The sequence below is a fragment of the Venturia canescens genome, chromosome 1 (assembly GCF_019457755.1).
Source record: "Venturia canescens isolate UGA chromosome 1, ASM1945775v1, whole genome shotgun sequence".
NCBI lineage: Eukaryota > Metazoa > Arthropoda > Insecta > Hymenoptera > Ichneumonidae > Venturia > Venturia canescens.
The window spans coordinates 22031409-22058509 of NC_057421.1; the positions used below are offsets into that span (position 1 = coordinate 22031409).

General features: G+C 38.3%; 4 protein-coding genes across 7 annotated transcripts; 3 read left to right on the forward strand and 1 right to left on the reverse strand.

Annotated features, from left to right (window-relative positions):
- Positions 1-89: 89 nt before the first annotated feature.
- Positions 90-1399, reverse strand: LOC122415837 (uncharacterized). Of its 2 annotated transcripts, XM_043428356.1 has the most exons (3): positions 1356-1399; positions 937-1208; positions 90-702 (listed from the first exon to the last, which is right to left on the reverse strand). In XM_043428356.1, the coding sequence occupies exons 1-3, from the start codon at positions 1382-1384 to the stop codon at positions 302-304; spliced, it is 702 nt and encodes a 233-aa protein (XP_043284291.1). In that variant the 5' UTR covers positions 1385-1399; the 3' UTR covers positions 90-301. The 2 variants fall into 2 exon arrangements, with proteins under 2 accessions (XP_043284291.1, XP_043284284.1); XM_043428349.1 differs by lacking the exon at positions 1356-1399 and having other exon boundaries at positions 937-1323.
- Positions 1400-8495: 7096 nt separating this feature from the next.
- On the forward strand, positions 8496-13284 carry LOC122415857 (uncharacterized). Its single transcript, XM_043428383.1, has 5 exons — positions 8496-8722; positions 11315-11386; positions 11535-11711; positions 11850-12003; positions 12208-13284. The coding sequence occupies exons 1-5, from the start codon at positions 8720-8722 to the stop codon at positions 12333-12335; spliced, it is 534 nt and encodes a 177-aa protein (XP_043284318.1). The 5' UTR covers positions 8496-8719; the 3' UTR covers positions 12336-13284.
- Positions 13285-15186: 1902 nt separating this feature from the next.
- LOC122415881 (uncharacterized) lies at positions 15187-17758 on the forward strand. 2 transcript variants are annotated; one of them, XM_043428415.1, is made up of 4 exons: positions 15187-15311; positions 15542-15607; positions 17294-17447; positions 17610-17758. In XM_043428415.1, the coding sequence occupies exons 2-4, from the start codon at positions 15542-15544 to the stop codon at positions 17741-17743; spliced, it is 354 nt and encodes a 117-aa protein (XP_043284350.1). In that variant the 5' UTR covers positions 15187-15311; the 3' UTR covers positions 17744-17758. The 2 variants fall into 2 exon arrangements, with proteins under 2 accessions (XP_043284350.1, XP_043284347.1); XM_043428412.1 differs by having other exon boundaries at positions 15241-15364.
- Positions 17759-19895: 2137 nt separating this feature from the next.
- On the forward strand, positions 19896-27092 carry LOC122415864 (uncharacterized). Of its 2 annotated transcripts, none has more exons than XM_043428396.1 (5): positions 19896-20843; positions 24634-24706; positions 24847-25011; positions 25856-26024; positions 26106-27092. In XM_043428396.1, the coding sequence occupies exons 2-5, from the start codon at positions 24635-24637 to the stop codon at positions 26219-26221; spliced, it is 522 nt and encodes a 173-aa protein (XP_043284331.1). In that variant the 5' UTR covers positions 19896-20843; position 24634; the 3' UTR covers positions 26222-27092. The 2 variants fall into 2 exon arrangements, with proteins under 2 accessions (XP_043284331.1, XP_043284339.1); XM_043428404.1 differs by lacking the exon at positions 19896-20843 and adding an exon at positions 22058-23157.
- Positions 27093-27101: the final 9 nt, after the last annotated feature.

Genomic DNA, 27101 nt, shown 5'->3' on the forward strand with positions numbered 1-27101 from the left:
AACATTTGTGGGAAAAAAAACATTTAGGGAAACTGTGGAATTCCAAAGGAACGCGATCGAGTAATAAATAAATTGTAACTGCATAAAACTAGATTTGATAATAAAAGTTTTATGATTAGCAATAAATATTACTTCATTAAAAGCATTTTTTTCAAATTAGTTTTATTTCGTGTCATTGGCTAAGCGCAAAAAATCGTACATGCATTGGTATCCACATGAATACAAAATCGCTCTGTTTTTCGCACGCTCTTCCCCGCTCGTCTCTCTCACATTTGTATTTATTAATTTTTTAAATACTTTTCTACTGCTTGGCATTAACAACCACGCCGCCGAAGAGTACATCGGCGATCGGATCAGCGAACATTTCAATACTCAATTTCAACAAGGATTTGACAAAACCAGGTAGCAAGATGGACGGTATACCGTTAAGAACCGACATCAAAACTTTGCCGAAACCGCCGTTGTTCGTTAATCCCGAGCACGATGTTCCACTTAGAGAAACGGTGCAGGGCAACGCGCCTCCAAGAAGCCTCGCGATAGCACCGTTTGTGCCGATCTCAAATACGTCTACCACTCGTACGAGCCATTCAAGGAATTCTGCGATCTGTCCACCGACGAGAGGTATGTCGGAAGCTCCACTTATAATCGTCTGAACCAACCGTGACAAGGCACTCTGCTGCCCGCCCGATTGTCTTTTGACAACTGAAAAAAACAGATTAAAAAAAAAAAAAAAAAAAAAAAAACAGACAAATTTAATTAACGTGTCAAAGTTTCGCATTGAATTCGACGCTTGGCGCCTCAACACTGCCACTAAAAGCTCAATTTTCCTCGCTCTCCCTCCCACTAGTTTCTCAAAACCGATTTCGTAATGCTCAATCGTTTTTCCTCCCATGTGATATTTGTCTTAATTATCCTTTCAAATGATCCTTTACTTACTATTGCCTGCATTTGCGTATCCACATGAGATGATAAGAATGAAGCAAAAAACGCATTTTCCAACGGATAGCCTCATGTTTGCGATATTGTGGACGTAAAAAGCGCCGGTGAAACTATGAAATCGACGAGCATCGAGCAACCCCTTTATAAAGATGATGACAAGTTTTCCCCCGTTTGACAGAACTGGAGAGGGACATCCGTAGGGGCCGGTGGAGGGACGGCAGGAACAATGCCAAATGACATTTGCTGTTGGACACATTCCCACAAAACATCTGTATGCAACGATAGACGATGTACGTAAGTGTTGACGCAAACTTGGGCCAATGGCCAACCGGCTTGTCAATTGTGCGTACACCATTTCTACCGGTTCCTTTCAAAGCGCTTTATCGCTCACCTTGTCACTTTGCCTGGCTGCCTACCTTGTGCAATTAACGCAACGTTTATACATCACTCTTTCTAGTTATTTCATTTTTATTTCTTGTCTGACGTCTAACGCACTTTCATGGACCTCGTCAATCTCGTTGGCGAATATTTTTTTTTAACTCCTCTGAAAGCAAAATTAGTGAAAAATTTGAAGAAACTGAGCAGTAGTTTTGCGGAAATATGAGAGGTAAAACGTAGCCTTTCGTAGTAGTTTTAATGAAAATTCTAAGCCCGCTTCAAGTCGATCGGACCAACACTATCACTCTCTGATTTCCATGCAGGAAACTAAGGAACCAGAATATCCAATAACTGTCAATTATCGTCTTCCACGAAGTGAATTAATTCCCATTCATCCTTCGATTTTCATGCACTATCGCAGCAAAACACGGAAGTCCGAAATCCAGGCTGATGTCATAGTTAACGCGTCATCCAAAAGACGTGTAAATTGTATGGAAATGGGATTTAGAATTTCGACACGCGCTTGGTGAAGCAGTTCAACCTATAGCTACATTAAATGCCCGTGTTTCTAAGGACCAAAGCACGATAAACGTCATCAAAACCGACTTTTTGTCTTCAGCAGTTCTAAACAAATCTAAAAAAAAAACACCCTAAAAACTTCAAAAATTTCTATTATTCCGCTGTTTTCTTGGAGCAACCAACTGGACGAAATGAATTCAATTTTTGAATTGACTTTATTGTTTAAGGAGGTTGGATCGCGACGATACAATGTTGCCATGCTAAACCATGTCAAAAACATGAAAAATTTCAAAATGATGAGGATTTAATAAAATTTGGTAAATTTATTCTTTAAAAATATATATGACAATATACATTTTTTTAGATTTTTCTACTACATTGCTCTCGAGTATTTGAACACTAATGTTCACGAGTATAAGCATACTTATATACAGTTATACATCTCGTGCATAAGAACTTCGATTTAACGCTCAATTATTCGATAACCATGTGGTAAAAAATTTTGAAAAAAATTGTATTTGTATACTCGATGCCAAAGAATATTATCACCGAATTTTTTCACATTCTGATTATTTTGATTTCGTGATCCAACCTCCTTAGCTTTGGTCTCCATCTGGAGGCAAGTGCAAACACGAAATGACGAAAAGACAAGAAGCGAAAATTTATTGGTGTTTATATTGAAGCTTAAAAACAGGCATTTTGCAGTATTTTTCTCAACATCGAAATGGAAGACTCATCGTTTCGTGTTTAATCCTTATTTACCGAGCTACGGCCTCTCCAAGATGACCGCGTTGTTGCGAAAATTTTATAGAAAAAGCCCCACATTTTGTACATCAATGATTGAATATTATGTGGAGATTTTTTCTCACTAAATTTTCAACAGCACAAGGAAAAATATAAAAGTAACTGAACCTATCAAAAAAATGAGAGTTTGTAAAAAAGCTGGGACTTCGAACGTTTTACTAAGTGAAATAAAGATGGAACGTATCGGCAGTGCACAACGTTTTTATTTCTGCAACATTTAATTTCTCTTTGCCTGTTTTTTAGTAACGGTGAAACATAAAAATTATAATTTCAAATGAATTTGTGCGATTAATTGAAGTACTTTTTTCGCTCCGATCTTTCCTCCAAGGTCGGCTCTGCGAGGGCTCCTTGAGCAAAATCCTTCGATATCATTCCCTCTCGACTAACGTTGGTCACCAAGTTCATATATTTACCTTACGTTTTTCTCAATAGAGTTGGCCGCATCGTTACGTCGAAACTTTTTGGAAAGATTTTTAGAGCGTTGTTTACGAGGCGTGAACATTATTTTTGGAAGATCCCTTTACTCGGTAAGTCCTCTACTCAATTTAGCAAGATCTTGATAATGGCAGTAACGAACGATTAAAATAAATGTCTTCCGAGCGAGCCTTGCTAATGAGCGCTGATGGTGCATGGACGCTCCCCATTTTTCGCTAAACGATACGACTGTCTTTTAGAAAAGGAAACAGAATAAGCGTCGAAAGATGCATCGTGTTCGATCAAAAAAAAACAGAATTGTGGCAACAGTGACAGCCTGACTTTTGGCTTGCAACACTCGAATGCAAAATCTTTTATAGCTTCGTGGAATCCAAAAGATTTCCAAAACTTCCAGCTTTATTTCCAGGCAAACAAGTCCTCAATTTCATTGTATACTCCGTTAGGTTAAATTGTTAATGAATTAGGTAGGTTGCTGTGGATTGCATCATGGACTTTCTCAAGAACAAGCGACTCTAACGAAACTAAACGTATCGAGAACGTTCATTTTTCTGAAAATCGGTCAAAATTTAAGAAAGTTTTGTTTACCTCTTGATGTTGACCTTCGACCTAGTAGACAGAACGTGCTAAAACTGGTAAACTTAGAACAAGGTTCAATTGAAACGAAAGAATATTGAAATCGACGTACGATCAAAGCCTCCCCCCCCCCCCTTACTACCGAACAAGAGGAAAGTGAATTTTTAATTTCGTGATTGGCCAATGGATTACAATTTTATTAAAAAAGATGGGTTAAGTTTATTTAGTGAAGAAACGCCCTGCATGTCTTCTGCCGAGGTCATTTCATTGTGATTCTTAAATTTTCGCAAGTCAACGTTACGCTCAGTTAATTGGCGAATCTTCACGAAAAATGGACTTTTTCAAGCAGCAATCGCGAATTTACAACTCAGACCCAATCAAACACTAAGAATTTAATTTTCATTGTTTTTAATCAAACTCTAATATCAATTTAATAATACAATCATATTAAAAGTAATTATAATTGAACATGTAATTAATATATCGTAAACCATGTTCGAACGAGCTGTTGTAACCACTCAAATCACAATGATTTACCTACAAGACGACGACGATTCAATTCTGAGGAAAGAAAGTGAGGAAACCAGCAGGAGAAATTCGGTCAATAAATATTCCACAATAATTAATCAATAAATGTATCCATTAGAGTGATTAAAAAAAAAATGTTTCCTCAGAATCTCAAGTGATTATGTTAATATACATAATGCAAAAGTAATTCGCTTAAAATTTGCCAGTGGAATGAAAAAATATATAAATTGTACTGGCAGCGCCTCTAAAAAATTTGTCAGGTGATCAAAATTTTGAGAAAATAATGTTTTGAGTTTAAATTTGAGTTAAAATCATCTTGAGAGAATCAACTATTGATCGAGTGCTAACTTTTGTCGTTGTAACACCGAACAATCGGTCTTTTTAATGGTGGTTTTTCACTAAGAAAAAAAAATGTTAACGTCATTGGCATCACCTCTAAAAATGTTTCCAGATGGTCCAAATTTTGAGAGAATTACTTTTTCATTATATATTAACATACTAATCACTTGGGACTTGGAGGAAAAATTTTTTTTCTTTCTTTAATCACCCCATTTCAATATCTCCTACTGTGACGTAACAGTTGTTAAAATTTGCTTGTGCACGATGAAATTCCAGCTCAACGGTTGAAAAATAATTGATGAAATAGCGATGACTTAAATAAATTGAACTTTAAAAAAGAGAAGAAAAATAATCACATTTGCGAAAAGAGTTTAGCAGTGCGTCTGGTTCAAGAGTCGAGAGTGAAGCCATACTTCAGGCGCGAGAAACCCGACCGATGGAAAACTCCATCATTGTGGCTAAAGAAATGAAAGCATAGGGATTCAAATGCACTTGTAAATCTTGTAAAAAAATGAAAACTTTTTTCATCGTTTTTTAAATGCATTGAAGATGCATCAATAGAATGAACGTTTTGATTATTTATTCGAAACAGCACTTACAAAGAAACGCTGGACCAGTGGAGGATTATATCAATCTTATCTTACCCCGTTACGCAATACTCATCGCGAGCCCGTTCCGACCGATGTGGACAGTCCAATACTTATCGTAAATTTAATTTCGATCGATATTTTAATTACTTGAAAATATGAACGGTCGCTCAATTCACGACTTCGTCTGAAGATCAATCAATTATTATTTTTTATGAAATTTCAATAATTGAGAAGAAAATGCGTTCGATTTTCTGCACGAAAATACGGATATTCGATGCCTTCCATCTCTACAAATTTTAACGAACTGTCCTTGCGTACTCAGTATCAAAACGATAAGATACACCACGTTTTTTCAGTAATTCGATTAACAGCTTCGAATGCAATTGCATGATATTACTATCGATTAAACTAAATAGCTGGAGCCATATAAAATACTTGCAATTTTTTTCCGAAATTCTCATTCCGTTTAAAGAGCTAAATAGGTTCGCCAGAATCTAGTACTTATTCGGTTAAAAGACGTCGAAAAATAGTATCTAATTTTGGAGTTAAAGATCGATTGCTGAAAAAAAAAGAGTTTTTGGGTTCAACATTTTGTTTGATCTTGCTATAATTTGTAGACAATGTAAAATAATTCAATAAACAAAACAACCGCAAATTGAAAAGGATGAAGTTCGGAGAAACGTGAAGCAAACAAATTCCGAGCTGAAACTTAACACAAGATTATGTTTCCTTCCAAGAAAACTTGCCTCAGAAGAATCTTTGAAATTCAATTCCTCGAAAAATCTGGTATACTCATAAATCCTTTTGAAAAAAGTTTTCTAATATTAAAGTGAAAAAGAGTACCAAGTTTCGGCTCCAATTGGAATTCCGCTAAAATATCACTTCGCGCTTAAACAAATTCAGAGATAAATCGTTACGCGCTCGGCGCAATCGACCCAAACAATCAACAAGGAAAGTCCCGCGGTCAGGAAAACCCCGCAAAATAACTTGGAATTAATAAAATACTTTACATACAACGATGAGGCCACTGCTTCTAGTCGGAGAGCATGAAATTTCGCTCTGAATAAGAAAATTTTGTAAGGAATGGCTCGCCTCTCGAGCCACTTTCAAGTTGAAGATCTGCTCAATATTAAACAATTTGGGACAGGTTTTCAATATCAGTGTGCTTCCATATACAAATATTGAGAATTTCTACAGAAAAATAACATTGCAATCAATGCATGTCTTCAAGTTCACGTCATATCTAATCTAATACGTGGAATAATGCGATTCCTCGAACGCTTTGTCGGAGATATTTGAGATCGCATGTTTACTAGGATGCTGACAGAACGTGCTGAGTTGGAAAATAAAAACTGAGCGTTCTGGATGATGGATTCGTCCGATCGATAACTACTTTTGTGTCCACGTACCGATTTAGATTCTTTGATTATTACCATGTCGATTATGTACCGTTGAAAGGAACACCAATGACCAGAAATGGAAGTCGAGAACGTTTTTATCTCGTACACTTTGATATCAAAACCTGCGACAAAGACACTTTTAAAGAGGAGCCTGCGTTGATAACTCAGCAAAGAGATTCCTCACGCCTTCGTTCGATCGAGTGTCAACATCCAAAAAATAATTAAAATACTTTGAAAATTATAATTTGGAAAAAAAATGAATGGTTTCGAGCTGCAGATCGCTTGAGACGGAATTCATCATTATTTACATCACGATTATTTCTGTTCACATATAACTAAGTGACAGTTACACTAATAAATTTCGATGATGATTAACAGTATATAGATTCTAATCAGTGACTCGATCTTTGGGTCATGGACTTTGGGTCCGTAGAGCAACAAATAACATGGAAATCCAATGCGCCTCACGTACTGTGTTCATTTTCCAACTTTTCCTACTGGAATCCATCGGTTTAGAAGACACGAGCAGCGACCACGTTCCGATAATCAGCTTTTTAAATCCACTTGTATGGGGTAATAGGATGGAATTAGAGGTTTCAGACTCACAGAAATTTATCGCGGAACATATTAATTGCAACGTCGATATCGACGTCCTCGGATTTGCCTCGATCAGACACAATATTTCTACAGTGAAAATTCTTTCCCTGTGTAGAAGTAATATTTATTAAAAGTAAAGAAAATATGACTCGAAACAATGTGTGTATGCTCGTTCCGCGTCCTCGCTCGTGTCCTCTGACCCCAGAGGCCCGAGCCCACTCGAGGGTCCCTTTTTTTATGGAGATCACCCCTTCGGCCTTTTTCAAGGGTTTCTCCAAGAAACCCTTGGAATCCGCGTACTCCACGAGACGGAAAATATGGAGAGCGCTGTCATTTGGCCATCACGTGTCCATCGGCTGTTTTGTAGACTCTCGAGAAATGTTCCTTTCTAAGAACATTTTTTATGTTCACCGGATTGCTCAAATTCCCCCTTCTGCTATTGTTTTTTTGGTAAAAATATCATTCGGAACGTAAAAACAATACTCCGTCACTCGAGTATTGAGTTTACGATTTAATATTAAAAATGTTAGTAGGCCAGCAATGCGCTACTTATGTGTGTAAACCCATTATTGATCTCCGTGGGGACGATTAGTGGTGAGAGCGAGCAGTAGTCGTGCAGTGAACATGCAGAGTGGCGTTCTCGAAATGAGCAAATTTTCATTTCACGGTGCTTTTGTATAGATATTAACCCGCGTAATGAAAAAATTGTAAAATTTGACTGAAACAAGTTTCTCTCTCAAGAGTAGACTTTGCAACGTTCCAAAAGAAAATTTTCGTTCGTGGAAACTACTGCTACTGCTTCGCAAGCATTTTGCCACCCGTTTAAAAATTGAGTCGAATGTGCTTCGCTGCATATTTTCGTCAATTCGAACGCACCTCAAGACCCATCTTTTTATTCGCTGTCGACTTTTCCGTCCGCAAATAATTCTCGAAAATTAGGGAACAAATCGTAGCGAAACTATCGCTACGGTTTATTGAATTCAGAGGATAATCATAACTCGCCAATTGCGCGTTGAATGTTTCAAAGTATAAACACTTTTTCACATTATTTTCATTCGTAAGCAGACCCGCGCGTGAGAGCAGCTCTATTGAATACGGGAACGTAATACGGGAACGAGGGTCCGTGACGTCATGGATTAACCCGCCGCACAGTAGACAAGAATATCGACGTTGAACAGGCAAGTGTGTACGTTGGGGTTTCGAGGCTCGAATTCGGCGAACTCCTCGTCACCGCCAGCCAAAAACAACGTGCGTCGACGATACATGTGTTGCATTCGTCTCGGTGATTGGTCGGAGCTCTCACGGACCAAGAGAAGGGGCAGAGTACACAAAAGAATGTAAATTTGAAAAAAGAATCTCGAAACTATATAGATATGTGCGGAGCGTTATAATCGATTCGCAAGGACTCCGCTGCGGATGCGTTCGACTCGTAGAGAGACGCTGAGATCGTACAGCGCAACTACAGTGATGAACCAGTTGTTGCCGTGAACAGCCACGAGGAGGTATATTTGGTCGTGAATTTCTGCTGTGGCATTGTACACTTCGCCTGGGTCTTGCCGTGACCTCGTGCTATTTTTGTCGTCATCTTCCCGAAGTTCTTCCTCATAAATTTATAAAATGGTAAATTTCTTTTATTTTCATACTAATCTTTATGAATTTTTCTCCCCTTTGCTCCGGTGCATATTTCGCGACTCAGGATTTATCAGGTGCAGTTTAACCCGTCGAAATATTAAGTGCGTGATCACTAAAGACGAAACATCGTTCTGGAGTTGAGGTTAATCTCATGATTTAGCGAAAAAACAATCGGTTTTGAGCTTCCCTCAATCGTGTTACGATGTCAATACGAAAGGGGAATGAAAACATTCGAGTTGCGAAATGAATCAGCACTCGAACTGCTCGCATGCTCGGGTTTATACGTGACTGGTTTTATTTGCTTTTTCGACTGAAAAAATTCTGATGACGCGAAAAAAATGGTACTGGACGCCGGAGTCTCATCAGTGTACGAATGTTGTGTGGGTTAATCCATTTCGAAACTCATCGATGATCTTGAAAATAGTCGATATTTTGAAAGCATTAATTCACGATTAATTAAACTTCTTCACTCGATTCACTTGATAATGAGGATTCGACGAATTCTGTGTTTCACATTATTTCGAGAATTTTCGCCAGTTTTTGTTGATCGCTCAAAGTGCTCTTGGAACAGAAGTTCGATTGCGATATTTGACTCAAACTTTGGATAACGTTTTCCCTTCATTTTAAGCTTGTCATTGATTCCCATAATACTGGAATCGATTAATGTGAATTATTGTGACAGTGCGTCAAAAAGTCGCATCGATTTTTTCATTCGAGTGAATTTCCTCAAGATTCTCAGTTAATCCTGCACATCAGTTCGATTCTACAAGCCTCGAATACCAAGATGATAAATAATTGAAAAATTGTCGAAGGAATAATAGAAATAATAAGTTTCTTGGAATAAAAGTCGAGACTTCCTTCTCTGAGACGAGCACGAACGCAAATCGTGCAGTATGATTCACATCCGCCATCTTTTCCTGTATGATTACACGATAAAGTAACACCAACTGCACTAACATGTTACCGTCGTTATACTCAATTAGCGTGCATAGTTGAAAAAGTAAACAGCGACGCCGACAGCTCCGAAGACGATTTTTAAGATGGAAACGGCCGTCTTGATGCGGTGAAAATTCGAGTTGTTTCTTCGATAGGATAAAACCAGAGTTTCCGATCGATTAAAAACTGTCGAGAGTTCACGATTCTTTTCTTCCTTTCAAAAACAAGATGCAACTTTTCAAAAAATTCGTCATCTCGTTTATCGCGTTCGTTTCGCCTCCGCGTCTTCGTGATCAACGACGAGGAAACGAAAAACATTCAGGCTCGTTATACTCTTATTCCATGTTTATTAAAACAAAGCAAGCTGGTTCTGAATTTGAAATAATCGTGGATTGGGTTTGATAAATTGAAACAAAAGTAAAAAAGCAAGGGAGCGAGAGGGCGAGATGATGAAAGCGTGACTCTCGTTGACATTTATTATCGGCTGAAATTTTCGAAAGATACGATATAGTGATCGACACTGCACTGCTGCACACTGATGCGATTTCGTTATCCGGAGAGTGAGAATGAAAAAGCTGTTGACGCTTCTGGACATTCGAGCATCGCATCGGCGACGTGAAAAAAACGTGCGGCTTCTACCGTCAGTGATAACTCATGTTTTACTGCAGCAAAGAACGATCAAATTATTCGTCAGGCGGGAAGGAGTGAAGATAAAGTTGAAAACGCTCGAGAGCACGTGATGGAAGCTCTGTATAGGTATATTTTTAATCGAGACGGGGATAAATTCTCGCGGTCCGAACGCGAGGCAAACTCTGTGTAGTCTACAGTGACTGCTCAGCCTTGCAATAAATTACCCAACCTCTTACTCTTCCTCCTATAAACTCACACATTTTAGAACTGCCTGGAGCAAGAATCGACGAAAAAATAATTCGTTTCGATCGGTGTATTTCGGGCGTAAAAAAAATGGTTCGGTATGAGTGATAAACTATGAGCTTTCGAATACATTCTTTCGACTCGACTCAGGCGAACTGATATCAAACAGATGTGAGACGCTGGGGCGAATAAATCTTCGTTTTTTCATTGTTATCACGTGTATAAAAAAACGAGATGTAAAGAGAGTAAATTTGAGTAAATTTATCGTGGTTTGTCAAGAATCGTTTCCGCAGTTGTCGAAAAATTTGATCTCTTGTCGAGCCTACGTTTTTCAAGGGAATCTTTAAAACGGTTTTGCTAAACGAATCGAAATCTCGATTAGAAGTGACTCGCGCAAAAACTCGAGATGCGTCAACTTAGTAATTGTTCAATCAACCCACAAGTGTAGGTACTCGCTCGATGAACAAGGCTGCTGTTGAATGAATACTGCAAACTCCATTCAACTGTATTTGTCGTTAAATTGACGCAGAAGAAAATGACTGAGGCTGCCCAACAGCGTGCAGTATTTGCGAAAATGTAATTTAAAGCGTTTTTCAAGTCTAGCCAGCAGACGAAACGAACGTAATTATTTATTCGACGTTGTTTACGGACAAAATATTGGACACGTGACTGTCACGAAGGAGAGAAAACCACGAAGGTCCTCGAGCTCGTTTTCATTGGATGCACTTATCAAAAATATTTTTGTCACCTAATTCCTCAATGTCATTTCAGATTCTGGTTAACTCTTGCTGCGGTTGCATCTCTTTGCAAAAAGGAACAATCGTGATCGGCTCCTTGTCACTGGTAAGTTCTTTCGCTGTCAAAACGACAGGAAAACGTCCATTCGAATAGACGCGATATCGTGGGCAAAACCTTGCAACGTCTTTTTCTGAAAAGTTGCCATTTTTTTAAATTACCTTTTCAAGCTTTTTTAAACGAATTTTTCACACAGATAGGAGCGATTCTGAACACGATACTGATGGGATTTCACGTGAGCGAAATCAGCGTGCCGAGAGAAAGCCCAGCCACGGCCATCGTCGTTCTCCTCAAAATTTTCGTCGTGACCATCTTAATATACGTATTAATCGGAGGAATATTCTCTGCGCTTATGATCGCGGGTGCGATCAAGGTAAAAACTCCCAAAAAAACCGCATTTTTTAATACGAAATATCGTAAAAACTTTTGAAACTACGATGCAGCGATAAACTCGACGATTAATTACAATTATTCTTGACAATGTGAGCTAAAAGTAAGGAAAAATTTTCAGAGGCTCTCCGGCTACATCTTTCCCTGGCTCGCAATTTCCTTCGGAGGTGTCGTAGCTGGCGTTTGTCTCACAATTGCAGTGAGCATAATCTCCGCGATAGAACTCCCGATCCAGTATTTTTTTTTCCTCATGATATTCTCGTCAGTGAGTTCGGGTAAGGATACTTCGATTGTTTGTTAGCAATGCGAGAGTCCGTTCGATGAAATTTCATCGGAGTTAGTTTCTACGGAATGAGCATCCACCGGAAACTGGATCGCACTTTTGCGTTTCGTTATTCCGCAATAACCGAGGTCTGACTCTGATTAAGGCGTAACGTCTGCTGCGCTAATCATTATTTTTTCTCCTTTTCTCAATCCAGCAATACAAATCTACTTCTGGCAAGTCGTCTACAGTCATTACAAGGAGCTGGTAGCGGAGAAATTCGGACACCAGACGCGTCCATCGGACGGAAAAGTCTTCGGCGTGGCGCCCTACCTCCACGTTTAAGATTCGCCCAAAAGTGTACAAATGCTTCACCGCATACTAAAACAACCACTCGATTCCAAACGAAATTCATTGAGAACGACCAAGCTCGGTATTTTTTGTAAAACGAAGACTAGCGTCTTGAAAAAAACAACAATGATTTTTTACGTTCACTTTATTCATAGTTATATCTACATTACTCTTTACAATCAGCGAACAATATTTTTTATACGGAAAGTCTTGATGGTACGATAAGTACGGACGTCGAATATTTTTTCAAGGGCCGAAGAAAAACATTATCCGATCCGATTTTTTCTTTTCGATAACGTGATAAATTTATCGAAATTTGCAAAGACCTTTAGCTAGATCGTAAGCTAGATCGGCCAATTTTCCTCGCTATTTGAGATTCGGGTATCGTCCTTCGTGTCAAATGTAAAAAGAATCGCAATTAGTACGTTCGTTGCGTTCATTTGTTTGTTTTTTTTTTTTTTTTTTCCATTGCGTCAATAACGGATATATTTTGATGGAAAATACGCCGGCCATTAAACTCCTAATCGTGTATCTGTGTCTCCAAAATTACCTATAATCGTTCGATGTTATGAAAAAAATATTAATCAACATAATCGAATACATTCGAGCGACATGAAAAATATTGTAATTCACCAGCGTCTAATTCAACAGCCGGTGTATATTCGGTCAATTGACGTGAGGCGCATCAAACGAGTGTGATAAACGTTGAAATACTTGTGCTGCTCGATAATCGTGTGATAATGTTACGATGGAGACGCCGCTATGGAAATGAATTGTTAAAGAAAAGAGCGTGCGAATAACACGATAATATTTCACTTGTGATTTTTTACACACGGATAATATTCTTTGTACAATAATATATCTGTGATTAAGACAATTTATACATTTGAATGTGTATACATGCTATCAGACGTGAAAAATATACGTACGTACTTCAAACCGATTTATTGTAACTCCAATAGTACGCGAAATCCAAATCTGAAGATTCGTTTGGATGTTTATTGCGTCGAGTTCTTTTTTGTGAAAATTTTTCAAAAAACTTTGAAGGTCGCTTCAAAAAAACGCGATTAAGTGAGTGCTGATTATTGTGAGTTATCGCCGAAAAACGGTTTTCGCTTCGAAAATTTACGATTCGGCCTGGCAGCGCATGGGGCCCGACGAAAATCGGAGCGATCGCCTTCAAGACAAGCAATAATCTTCGGGACGACGGGTCGCTGGGCGTGACAAAATAGTGTCCCGTTCGTCCCGAAGCGATCGTGCCGCGATCGAATTGAAACTGAGTCTTGCTCTTCAATCAGTTGGAAGTCTTGCATTCTAAAAAACCGATGATATCACCGATGATTCAATATTTTCCTGATCCCGGATAGTCAAAGCCAAACACCTCCGCCCGATGCTATCGTGCGGTATAGACACACAATTAAGATAACCGAGCAATTGATACCGAGAGAATTTCTCGGTAACGTTGTGCTAAATTTTTGAAAAGACGAAGGAGAAACCGGGGCAAACATATTTTTATGGGGACCATCACTTTTGGTGGTGTCGACGATACAAACCTTTTCAGGACGATTATTTAAACGTGGAAATCGACCTTTTTACATGAAATTTGTGCATAACGTCAATACATTTTTCACGTACAGGTTGCCTGAACAAACGAGAGGTCGATGTAACAAGCAGACTTGTCCTAAGAAGACTGTTGCTCACGGGATAATGATCGACAGTCTCCGGTGTCATTCGCATCGTCAGACGTCCTTTTTGTGGATTATTTTCATTTTGGATGCTTGATTTTTTTGATTCCTTTGAGGTTGAAGCAAAAAATAGACAAAGTTTGTAAAACTTTTGAAAAAGTACAATTATTGTGTGAAGTGCCTCATTTCGCCCCGATCTATGTCACCGAAAAAATTCTACTAATTTCATATATGACGTATTATTCAACGAAATATTAGAAAGTTCGATCGCTTTATCTCCAAAATAAAACGAGAGTTGGATGATTTGATGAAATATTTTTATCGCGATAGCCGAGACGACACCTGCTATCACCTGCTCAAATCGAGTTAAAAGACTTCAAAATTCAGATCCGCCGGAGTAGTCACAACCGAGTTGTCGAAGCTTCACCCTTTCGGAATTACATAATTGAACCGCGTTGACAGTAATACAAAATTAGGAGAAAAAGGATCGAAAGGCTCGACCGGTTCAATGGAAGTTGCATTGGAGCTCATGGAATTTAAGGGGGTCACCCCGTGTGGCAGCCGGATTTTTTGGCGTTTTTTCGAGATTTATTTGTGGCGAGGAAAAACCATAGACTTTTGAAATTTGGAGGGTTTATTTATTGGTATTTAAACTCTATGATAGAATTTTTTAACTCTGATATCTCGGGTAGATTCGGTGTAAAACTACTCCACAGGAACCCACATGGTCTCCACGATTCCGGAGGGTTGGTTGATCTGAGATCAAAAAACCAAAAAGCGTTTTGATTTGTAAAGCAGTGGCTATCGCCTGAACTAAAATCATACAGAAATATTCAAAATTCAAGGATTATTGGACTTGGAAACATTTTCTGAAAATTGAAATCTTGTGTTTCCAAGTGCGACAATCCTGGAATTTTGAATATTTCTGTATGATTTTAGTTCAGACGATAGCCACGGGTTTACAAATCGAAACGCTCGTTGGTTTTTTGATCTAGATCAACCGACCCTCCGGAATCGTGGAGACCATGTGGGTTCCTGTGGAGTATTTTTATACCGAATCTACCCAAGACATCAGAATTAAAAAATTCTTTCATAGAGTTTAAATACCAATAAATAAACCCTCCAAATTTCAAAAGTCTATGTTTTTTCCTCGGCACAAATAAATCTTGAAAAAACGCCAAAAGTCCGACTGCCACGCATTATGACCCCCTTAACAAATTTAACAAAGTGAATCTTCGAAACTTCGAATCCCATCGTTGAACGATTACTTCAATTGCATTGTCCCGTAAGGAAACTTCGAATCCCATCGTTGAACGATTACTTCAATTGCATTGTCCCGTAGCAAAAGTTACTTGATTTTCGGGCTTCCACCTTGGGGAAGCCTACTCAAAAAAACCACTTAAAATTCCTGTGCCACGTGAACAAGATATTCAAATTTCATCGTCGATTCGGAAATATACAATTATCGTTTTGTTGAGAAAAAAACAAAAATGGAAAACTTGGATGTTGTTGCAGATGAAAAATTGTTGCTGTTGTTTCTCTGTGAGAACAGGTTCAATAATAATCGGAATCCTGTCGACAGTAAGTACATTGAACTCGATTAATGTTGTGCAAAAAAGATTTGATGAAAGGAATATCCATGTAACGTCATCGTGCAGACATTGAATGATTTAACGTTCAAATTAATTTGAAGCTAAAAAAAAAAGTGCACGAATGAAGATTGAAAGAAAAATTGAATGCAGCCTTGTCTAATGTGATTGAAAGTATAAAGAACTCGTGCTCGTAATTTTTTTCAATTGGCAACTAGAGACACGGTAAGACCAAAACTTGACGTGTCATTTGACAGAAAAATTAGTATTTTGTCGATATGCACACTGATTTGGTTGATAAATCAAATGACGTCAATGTCATGGCCGTATCCTTCAATTGAGGGACCGGATCATCTGGAGTACACACCTGCCTGGATCATATCTTTATCCCTGTGCTTTTATTTTTTCATTGTCATGTGTTCCGCAATTTCCATGGTTTACGGTATTGTGCAGGTACGTTCGAGAGCATTATAATGCAATGGAAACAAAATATTAGGAACCAATAAATCCGAACTCTTTTACAATTTTTACACTGGGAAAAAATTTTGTTGAAACACTTGAAAAATGTTGAATTTAACTAAAATATTTAGTCCTATACGAACGAGAAAATATTTATTAAATTTCACAAAATATTTATATAACAATTCGATAACGATTTGGACTAACGAAATTGAGGATTATGTGACGATATTTGGGTTACTCTAACGTCATATTTTGTTGCTACGAAAATAATTGTATACTGAATCTCCGTAGATTTTGTTGTGGTAAGAAAACCTTCAGCTGAATTAACAAAACGATATAAAATATACTGAACTTTTGTTTTGAGGTAGACATTTGTATAGACAATTCATTTGGTTCATCATCGATAAGATTCAGTTAACGATGTATGGTACAAAAGTCTAAATAATTAGAAATTGATCAAATTCGGTGATAATGTTCTTCAACATCAAGTGCGAAAACAGAATTTTTTTCAAAATTTTCTTCTGCTTAGTTATTGAGTAATTACGCATTAAAGCAGATTTCTTATGCCCGGAATGTATAATAATAGATATATGGAAACGCTATGATTGTACACGTGAACTTTAGTGATTAATTACTCGATAACTGTACAGAAGAAAAATCTTAAAAAATTTATATTATCAAATTTGACACTAAAGAATATGTTAACCAAATTTTATAAAATTCTGATCATTTTGAAATTTTTTATGTTTTTAGCATGATTTAGCATGGCAACATTGTAAGCCTGTACCAAATATCCTTAAAAGAAAAAATCCGACTATCAAAATTATTTGTTTTTTTCCACAAATCGTGTTGGCTAATATAATAATACATTTCAACAAATTTTGAGTTATCAAATAAATATATGATAAAAGTGTATGTGAATTAAGTAGAAATAACCAAATGTTCTGAGTTCTTCGAACAAAAGATTTGGTTTCACTCGTTTAGTTAATTCACATAAACAAAAATTTAGTGATTCGGATAAACGATCCTTATTTATCGCAAGCGAATGTTAGTTAGATCACGCAGCAAAAATATTAACTAAAAACATTTAGTTGTTACGACGATTTTTTTTCTCGATGTTGGCTGTTGTTTGAATCCTATACAAACATTTTTTAAATACAAAAATATACGAATATTTTTTGAAAAAAAATACCTCAAAACGATGGAAATGTTTCAGAAAAAAGCCAAACACATGTATCCTTGGCTGGCTCTAACTTTCACAACTATAATTTTTGGATCCTGTTACGGCCTGGCGTCAATCATCGTGCTCGCTTCGATGATCATTGTGGGAATGTTGCTGCTTTCTTTAATTATCCTCGCAATACAAATCGGTTAGATTTTTTTTCTTTTCAATCCTACGACGAAAGAAAGTGGCATAGTAATTTTATCAAAACCGTCATTCATTGTTTATTCAAACGGTTTATTTGCTTTGTTGCTTTTGCAAGCTTGACCTATTCTGGGATTTAATTATCTTGTATTTTTTCATGTTTCAGCTCTTAGTTCCTACTTCTGGTTAGTCGTCCATCAACAATACAAAAATCTTCAAACAGAAGAAAATCCTATTGCGTTTACAAACGTCATCTCAAATGCCCATGTGTCACAGCCTAATTCTTATCCCAATGTTTGAAATTATAAAGGGAACGCTGCTTTAGAAAGTCAAAAAAATCGATTGTTTTCGGGAATGTTTTTGGGATAGACGGAAATAACTCAGTATAGCGAACTTTTCGGTATTATTTTCAAGGATATTTCAAAAGTACAAAAACATTTTTTTAATGTGAAAAATACTAATTTGAGAAATATAATTCCAAATTCTTTTTCCATTTTCACTATTTTCTTCGATACGAACCTATAAAAACTTGAAAAAATTGCAAAATTTGATATTTACAGCACGTTGAAGTGATATTCTTCTTCTTTAGAAACGTTTTTTTTTCAAACTCTCTAAAAATACAGAATTCCGCAATTTTTTCGTGTCTTTATAGATTCATATGGAAGGAAAAATAAATGAAAATGGAAAAAAATTGAAATTATTGTTGCAGATAATAATTACGATCTCCATTGTGAGCAGCTGAGAAACTTCGACGGTCAGACTGTGCGCATAAACCACGTCCAAATGAGTATTTCTCACATTGAAAAAATATTTTTGTACTCTTGAAATATCCTTGAAACTATACCGAAAAGTCCGCTATGCTGAATTATTTTCGCGTCCATCCAAAAACATTCCCGAAAGCAATAGATTTGTTGACTCTCTAAAGCAGGTAAATCTGGAGTTCCAATGAGGCGCCTGAAGGATCGAGAAAAGAGAATGCACGCGTATTTGCTTGGATGTAAGAAAATTGTCATAGTTCAGGCGCCCAACGGATCCCACAGGCGAACGACTTGATAGGAGATAAAAAACGTCGAACGGAATTAATCGTTTAAAAAAAATCAAAATATCTGCTCACGTTGATAGCGAGTAAAAAAATGGTAATCGGAGCGCTTTTAATCGTCGAAAAGCCGACGTCACATCGTTACTTTCGTGTGCATTCATTTTTTCCATAAAATAACATTCAACTTGAACTCGCTGAGCATCTTCATTACGCAATCATAAAAGTACTGCGTATTACTGAGTTTTACATCATCACGCGGAATATTAACCTCCATAAAAATGTTGACGTTCCAACCGAAGCGATCCGATATCAGAACGAAAAACATCTACGCATAAAAATCCACATTTCTGTCAAGTGCAATGTGACAAAGCGTGCGCTCTGGCTTTTCGAAGTTTGACACAATTTCAACCTTCATTATGCAATCCCAGACATTTTTTTGAATTCCTCCAATTTTCCAATCCACAGTAACATCAATTATAAACACGATTATTGACTGTTTTAATAGTAAATTTTCATTGGACATCAAAAGACCTTCGAGATGGAGTATCGAAGCTGTCATGCACGAAAATACGAAACATCGTTGAAGAGTCGAGCCTACGCTACGAGAGTGCATCCTCCGTTGAATCTAGAGGCACGAAAGCCATGGTACTGACCGACAAACGTCATGAATCCGTGCAGCAAATGCACACATGCGTATGACCATGTGCCGGGTGTCCCGTAAGTCGCGACTAGAGTTTCGAGGGCAGCGTACGTGGCCTGCAGTCGATTTGGAATTCTCCGTCGAATTAACGCTTGAAGAAAAATCATGGATCGAATTAATTTTTATCTGTGCTTGAACCAATGGAATCGTGAACATTTTTGCTCGCAGGCTTTCGTTGTTCCAACACTAATTCACAGGGCAACTCCGAAATTTCGTCGTTTCAACTCAGAAACTATTTAAGTCGATCGTAAAACTGCTTTTATGCCTAAAACTGAATTGTTTTTATCGGAAAAACTTTTGCTTCGGTAGAAAATATTATTCTCCTCGACGCGTTGACGGTTCAACGTCTAGCCCGTGAAAGAAATCTCGGTACTTTTGTCCTCGAACCGCGGAGACCCACATTGTGTATGAATACTGGAAACGTGATTTTTCGGACATCGTGTATACATTAGCACAGCCTGTAATAAATGCTTCGCAGAGTCCCGGTCTCATGGACCCGTGAACAAACGTGCTCTGTATTAGCAACGCGAGCCTTTTTCGCAATGTTTTATAAGCTTGAAAACTTTAGTAGTGAGAATAAAGTTTGAAAAATCGTGACACTTTGTCTAAGCATGAGAAACCCACGCGAGCATAAATCCTTGATATTATATAGATATGACTCTGCGACTTGTTTTTCTCTCATCTGGGCAGTCATTCACCTCCATTAAGTTCAAAGAAAGGAAACAATCGTTGGGGGGGGGGACTAATAAAAAGAAAAAAACGGCAATTCTGCCCCGCATGTTTTTCCGAATTGATGCAATCCGAGAAAAGATATCTGTTTTCTTTCCCTGAACAGAATTCGTATTTCGAGACCCGCAATTCGCGCTCTTTACCTCGTTTTATTAACGTTCCACGTGTTCCCGTGGCACGAAAATCAGTTTTTAGAGAAATTGGCGCACTTTTGGACACTGAAGCCAATAAAACGCGCTGGATCAGCACGTGCTCGATAGCACGGAACTCTCGTTTGAATTTATGGTCGCGGTGCATTTTTGAATATCGTTTACTGAGTCAGTAGAAATATTTGCCGACATAAAATATTGGAGAAAACTGAACTGACTTCTGTTCATACGTCGAGTGACGGATAATTCAAGAGCTCAACTGTCCCGAGTGAAAAATGCTGGTTTTTCTGGTGTAAAAAAGCGTTGTCGAGGTTGAGATGCCTGCGTTTGTTGGTGTCGGTGATCGCGTAGATGCGATTCAGTTTCTACTGCAATTTTATGGGATTCGCTAAGTTTTGTGTGTGTAATTTCACTCGTTCGTCCGCGCATGTGTGGGTGTGCGAGAGCGCGAGAAGCGCGTCCGTGAGTGTGGCACGAATGTAGGTGCATCACGATCGCGGTTTGGCGCGCTGCTGTGCTGTTCTTGGCACAGTTTCTGGCCATCTCGTATTGCGGACGGAGCGCAACTCGTCTGGACCTACAGTTTGATTATTAGTTGACAAAGTCCTAGTTCGTTTTCTCCTTCGTACGCGTGCCTCGAAGCGAAAACTTATTTCCTTTATCTTTCTCAAATCATTTTTCTAAGCTGATTCGATGAGCGGGTAAACAAGTGCTTCGCCAGGTGAAACGCAATTGCGTAGATAATCAGTGACTGCGGTGACAATTTGAATAAACGAATATAAAGTGAGTACTCGAGAATGGCGGAAACGAATCGCCGGTTTTCTCGTCGAAACGAAACTTTATCGTGATACTGTTTTTTACAGGATTTCATTGAATCTGAAAAAATTTCGAGCAAAGTTACTCGTCCGTGGAGTTTCTTTTTTATTGACTTTTCGTTAAAACCTTCTTCGTAAAAAGAGAGCTCAGAATTTTGCCGAGTCCGAGTCCCAGCTGACGCGCTCATAAATCACATTTTCAGTATTTCAAGCATTTTATATAAAAACACATGGAAAATCGAATGTTCGATAGATGGATATCGCAATGCCGAATTCAAATGATCTCTCCAGTGCTTGGCCCCCAGCCACTGCCGCGCTTTTCCGACGATCGAAACCCATAACAATTACGTCGGAACGATGGTAATCGAAGTAAATTCTTCGGGAATAAGCGGAAATGCGATAACGTTTTTTCGTTTAAAAAATGATCGAAGCCCCTGAGTCTGTTGCGCAACTATTTTTATTCACCGACCATTAACTCGCCTCAGGCTGTCCGTAACCATTAGCTCCTACAGAGACTGCACCCGTACTTTAATATCGTCGAATCTACGAGTTAAACAAAAACGAACAATTCCGTAAGCGTATCGTCAGATCGGAGTTTCTTCGGCTTTCATAACGGATACTCGTACGAGAGCGTGACTCTGAAATAATTGAGGTTGTGCATGCAGTTGTGTCCGGAGAATGAGAAAACTCAAACGATTGGAATCTCTGAAGTCGCATTATTTCAAGGTCTTTTCAAAACGACCACATTTTCTCTCCGAAAAAACCGTCGTTCGTTTAATCTCGAGTGTGTGTGTAGACGACGATGACACGCAGAGTCGAGCCCAATTTATTTTTCGATCTGTGAAAAGTTCCTGTCAAAGGTTATCGGGATATTGGGCGCGAATAAAAATGATAAAAAACATGCTTGATGGGCTTGCCACGCGATCGAACGTCAGACTCGGGCTCTCACTTGCTATCGCCTCGGGTTGGCGTAACACGTGCTCGATAAACGTTCCTCAAAACATCAGTAGATTTCATTCGATATTATTTTCTTATTGTTTCGTACGAGACACTTGGTAGGATTTTTGTTTCTGTTTACTCTTGCTTAATCCTACTTAAACTATTATTTTATCTAGTTCAAGTGGGAGAGGGAGAAAGAGGGGGAGGGATTTAGATCGTTGATCGAGAGCCCATAAAGCGGAGACTATATTTTTAAACCTCGTTTACCTCGTGAGTGTAGGGGAACTTTTGACTCAGCGTTTAAATTTACAACGGCAAAAGTCTCGAAACGTAAAACAGAGCTCGATTCGAGCTCCCGAACGAATTCGATTCGCTGTGAAAAAAATAAAAGGCACGCTCGCTCGAACGAGGCGTGGGTAAAGCTCTCGGCAAACCGTTTAAATTGTTTTAATATCAACCTCCGCATATTGTCAGACGCAGCATTTTTTAACTATTAACATTACAATTTATTGTTGTTTGAAAACCTTTGAGTTTAGTGAATCGCCGGGTTGCGGAAGATCGGAGGATTCGCTGGTGTTGCCATTTTTTTGTCCAACAGGAAATTCTCTTTCGTGTCAATTCGTATGAACTGCTCCTCCCAATCTCAATATTCATCGGTTATTGATTCAGCTTAGAATATGTTTGTACAGAAATAACAATAGAGAAAGCGAAATAAATTTGCACACTGAAAAAAAAGGATTGGTAAAAATTCGACTCACCAAATGCGATCAACGAAAATGTGTTAAAATTCATCAAATTTGGTTAAACTTGAACACGTAGTAGTTGCTCTAATAAAACCGATTTGGTTAATGTAACTACCTAGTTTTATTAATATGAATTACTTCATATTTCATCTGAAAACTCGATCGCTTCATCCAGCGAGCTGTGATAGAATTCTAAGAAGAATTTTGAGTGCCAGTTGTGAGATTTCGAAAGTTTTATTGAAAATTTAATTTTTTCGAGCCTCTGCCTCAAAATTTGGGGATTTAATCTTCTCTCGAGAGGAATGATCGAAACCGCAGAGATCGAGGCAGTACGATCGAATGACCGTGAAGTTAGTACGAGAAATAAAAAGAGAGAGAGACTGAAATTAAAAAAGAAAAAAAAGTAAGATGGAGTTCCGTAATACAAGAGTGCTGAAATCCTCTTAAGGAAATGTGCCCCGTTCTCATCTCTCTGTTGTTCAGCCTCCTTGGAGAACTCGCGTGATCTTGGTGTCTCTCGTTCACCTCGAACAAAAACGAAGTAACTGCGTCATCGTAGGCCGAGAGCACCATAAACCGAGGGACGAATGTCGAGGGCATGTGCGTTTCTTATTTTTTCGTTACTTTTAGTTTTTGTTTTTGAACGACGTCACAATGCATCATCAATGCACTTTCATTTGTACTGATGAAACGCCATAATCCGTCAGAAAATCCGAAATTAATCGATCTCAAATTCTCATTTTTTTGACAAGTTATTGGACACACGCATTTTGGAGGGCGATTCATCGAAAAATAAATAAAACACTCGGTGTCACGTGCAAAACGTTTGTTGTTACCGGTTTGCAAACAATTTGCTTTCGCATTTGGTCGATCGAGTGACGACCTCGAACGAAATTGTGGTAGGAAATCAAATAAAAATAGCTCGAAATGACGAATGAAACCGGTTTTTTCTTAGTTTTTTCGTCTCCTTCGATCCGATGGAGTATCGAGTATCTGAAAAGCGCGATCGATTAAACGCGTATCGAATCGACGATTCTTTCCAACCGGAAATATCGAGAGGTTCAGAAACTGAATGAATCGGTCGGAAACCTCGGCGAAGCTTCTTTTAAACGGAGTCGACAAAGCTTTTATGCTGACGAAGCAACGAAAAATAACTGGAAAAATGATGAAAAGCGAATTTTGAAAAATCGGTATATATTTGCTATTGATCGGCACGTTCTGGCACGATCACAAGCACCGTAATTTCCAGAATTTTCACGTGCTGACAAAAAGTGCAAGAAAGAGAGGAAGAGAGAGAGAGAGAGAGAAAATATTTGGTGAGACACCGACAAGTCAACTCCACTTGAAACAATAAATTGTAAGCAAGTCTGGCCAAGGCTGACGTGGGTGTAATGCGCGCGTCGCAAGGTCAAATACAAAATACGGGAGTCGCAGGAAAATCGTGAAGAGAACGGACGGAGCGAATTTTTTTTTAAATATTCCATATGAATATTTGGAGGGTCGAGGAATCGACAATGACCTGCATATCCAACTTGCCTCTATTCTATTTTCAGGCTCCCACATATATTTGTGCGAATAAAGTACTCTCGAGCAAACACGCAACTGCTTAGAATCACAACTTACGTCGTAAAATCTTCGGAATTGTATTAAATTTTTCCTTTTCGTTCTTTCTTTTTCCGCCAAATCCGCCTCCAACGTCCCGCTAGAAATAGAATCGATTTTTTTCGGAGCCGTCAAAATTTTGTGGTCGGAAAAAAGAAAAACTGAATCTTTCGAGTTTTGAGCGTACACGGGCTCTCGAAAAATGGAGAAACCAGTAAAACTGGCTCCGACGATATTTGAAAGAAAAATACGAACGTAGACGTCCGCGGGGTATAGCTAATGTCGTGAAATGATATTCTCGCTGGCGAGGTAATAATAAACGTGAGAGACCAGGATTGCGTCACGTAATTACCATACGGGAGTGACGTTGGTGTTGAAAATACCTAAACGTCCAATACTCATTCGCTTTTCCAGTCGAACATATCAAAATTCGTAGCCAATTACGTGTATTGACCGAACTCTCGTTGTTTTCAGAATGCAGTTGAAAACATGTTGCGGCTGTTTCTCTCTGAGGACAGGAACGCTTTTTGCCGGGGTATCCTCGATCGTGAGTCTTCTATTAAATATCGTGTTTGTTTGAAAAACTGTTAAAAATTGTCACACCTTTAGCGAATTGAATTGCGAAGAATGTCAAGATCGAAATCCACATAAAAATCACGAAAATATGTGGAAACATTTTCCTTTCAGGTTCTGTCGATTATTATGATAATCGTGATATTCACGGTGCCGCGACTCGTCATAAAAATGATGGTTTTGGATGCATTGGGCAAAGATGTTGTCAACATTATTCTTACTGTCAATCTTTGCATGACGATCATCATATCCGCTTTCTTGATTGCTGGTACACTGAAGGTTTGAATGATATTTCGATTCCCAAAATTTCATTTCATTTTTGTCAAAAAAATTTAAGCTAGTTCATGCACGAAACGATTTTCTCGAGAGAGTCTTGAAATTTACACAGAATTTCAACGGGTAGTCGACTGACACGCGCATCAAACTTTAAAAGATTCATCTTACTGGTTATTTAGATAAACGCCTTTAAATATGAAGAAAAACACACAGGGGTATAGGGACTATGCGTAAAAAATCGCTTATCTTTCCACATAACGAATGAACGCTTCTTACGAAATTTATGAAAAAATACCCAATAACAATGAAGTATATAGCAAAGGTCTGAAGAAATATTCGAGACGATTGTCTTTTGCTGGTAATGAAGATAGATTACCTTAAAGATTGAACGAAATTGGTAAAATGAGCACTCGTAATTTTGCTTATTTCGGCATTTTGTTTCTCCTTGGCTTGGGTCATTCCTGTCTTTACTTATTCTTGGTCCTTTTCCTATTGTGTTTTCCCTTCGCGCTCTCTAAAGCGATTTTTTACACAAAAAACTGTAGTACTTTAGCGAGGGACGAATGAAATTTCGAGTTCAGTCAATGCAATGGATCCCCGTTTAATTAATGGCTTCTAATTTCATTCGCCAAAACATAAGTTGAAAAAATTGATTGAAAATTTTCAATTAACAACTCTAACATTAATTTAGAGTGATAATATCTTTAATTAGGGAGTAGAAATCGAGCCAATTTAGACACCCATAAAATACGATCCTACGGACATGATCTACCTTAAATCAATTTCTCGAGAAAACAATGTATCGTTTAAAAACTGCTAGAAATAACGATGGTTCTATGTTCCGAAGAAAAAAACGGTGATGATGTTGCCGTGGGTGATCCTCGGCATAATGTTGCTGATCGGTGCTCTCATAAGCGTTTTTTACACGGCAATAAGATTTATAATCGACCATAAAGAGCATCGTGACAACCTCGCAAATGGAATAATTCTCCTGGTTCTTGGGCCAATAGTGATCCGTAAGTCAGACGGAGTCGTCTGAACTTTTTCAGCATGAGAAAATCCTCTGCACGTATTAACCGTTAAATCGTCTTTTGCAGTGATCTACACGTACTTCTGGTTCGTGGCGTACAGTCATTTCCAGCAGTTGAGGAGTGAAAAAAACAGTGGCAGAATCGGGCCTTATGGAAGACCTTACAACTACCGAAGAGCTTGAAGATTCAACGGACCAAAAAAGTGAAATTCGGAGACCCGAAGGCAGACCTCTTGGAGTCAAACGTCTCGAAAATTATTATTTATTCTCAAAATACTCCCTCGAGAGCGTTTCTCACGCTTCGTCGTAATTTGACAACGAAAACAATCGTGTCAATCGTAGTCACAATACGGAGACACTTGTCACCCAATTTTTCAATGTTAAGCACGAATGTTCGAAGAACAAAAGATTGATCTGTAAAGACCCTTCGAGCGATCGCTCGCGACCCTTCAGGCTACGCAATGGTTATAGCTCGAGGCGCATACCGCGATTAGTCGAGTGTTTTTCCCACCACAGATTCCAGCATTACGAGGCCGGGAGGATCGCCACTTATCGCTGCGAAAGGAAGCCGATCGAATCGACCTTCGAATGCAAACGAATGAATGAATCTCACACTTAATTTATATTTTGCACGTCATGTAGTTCAAATACTAAAAAAATTTGATCAACCGTGATGTACTCGTACGAGTAGAATGCGCAAATTCACGACTGATAAGATTTATGCGTGTGTTTATGTACCTGTGTCGCTGAGTGAGTGGGTAAGAATCACGACAAAATGTTTCTTCCCAACCTTCAATTTATCCCCACACGATGGATTTTGAACGAGATCGATAAATCCGAAGATTCAATTATCAATTATTAAATTGGACTTCGATAAAAATGGAGTAAACTCTTTCAGAGTTTCGGAAAATAATTCATTTGCGACCCAACTGATAAGATCGTATTTTTCCAAGGACTACACACTGCCGAATGCTATTTTTACGTTTTAAACGAATATAGTATATAAATGTATATCGAAAAATACGCAAATAATATATTTCATTATTTATTGGTCGACCACTTT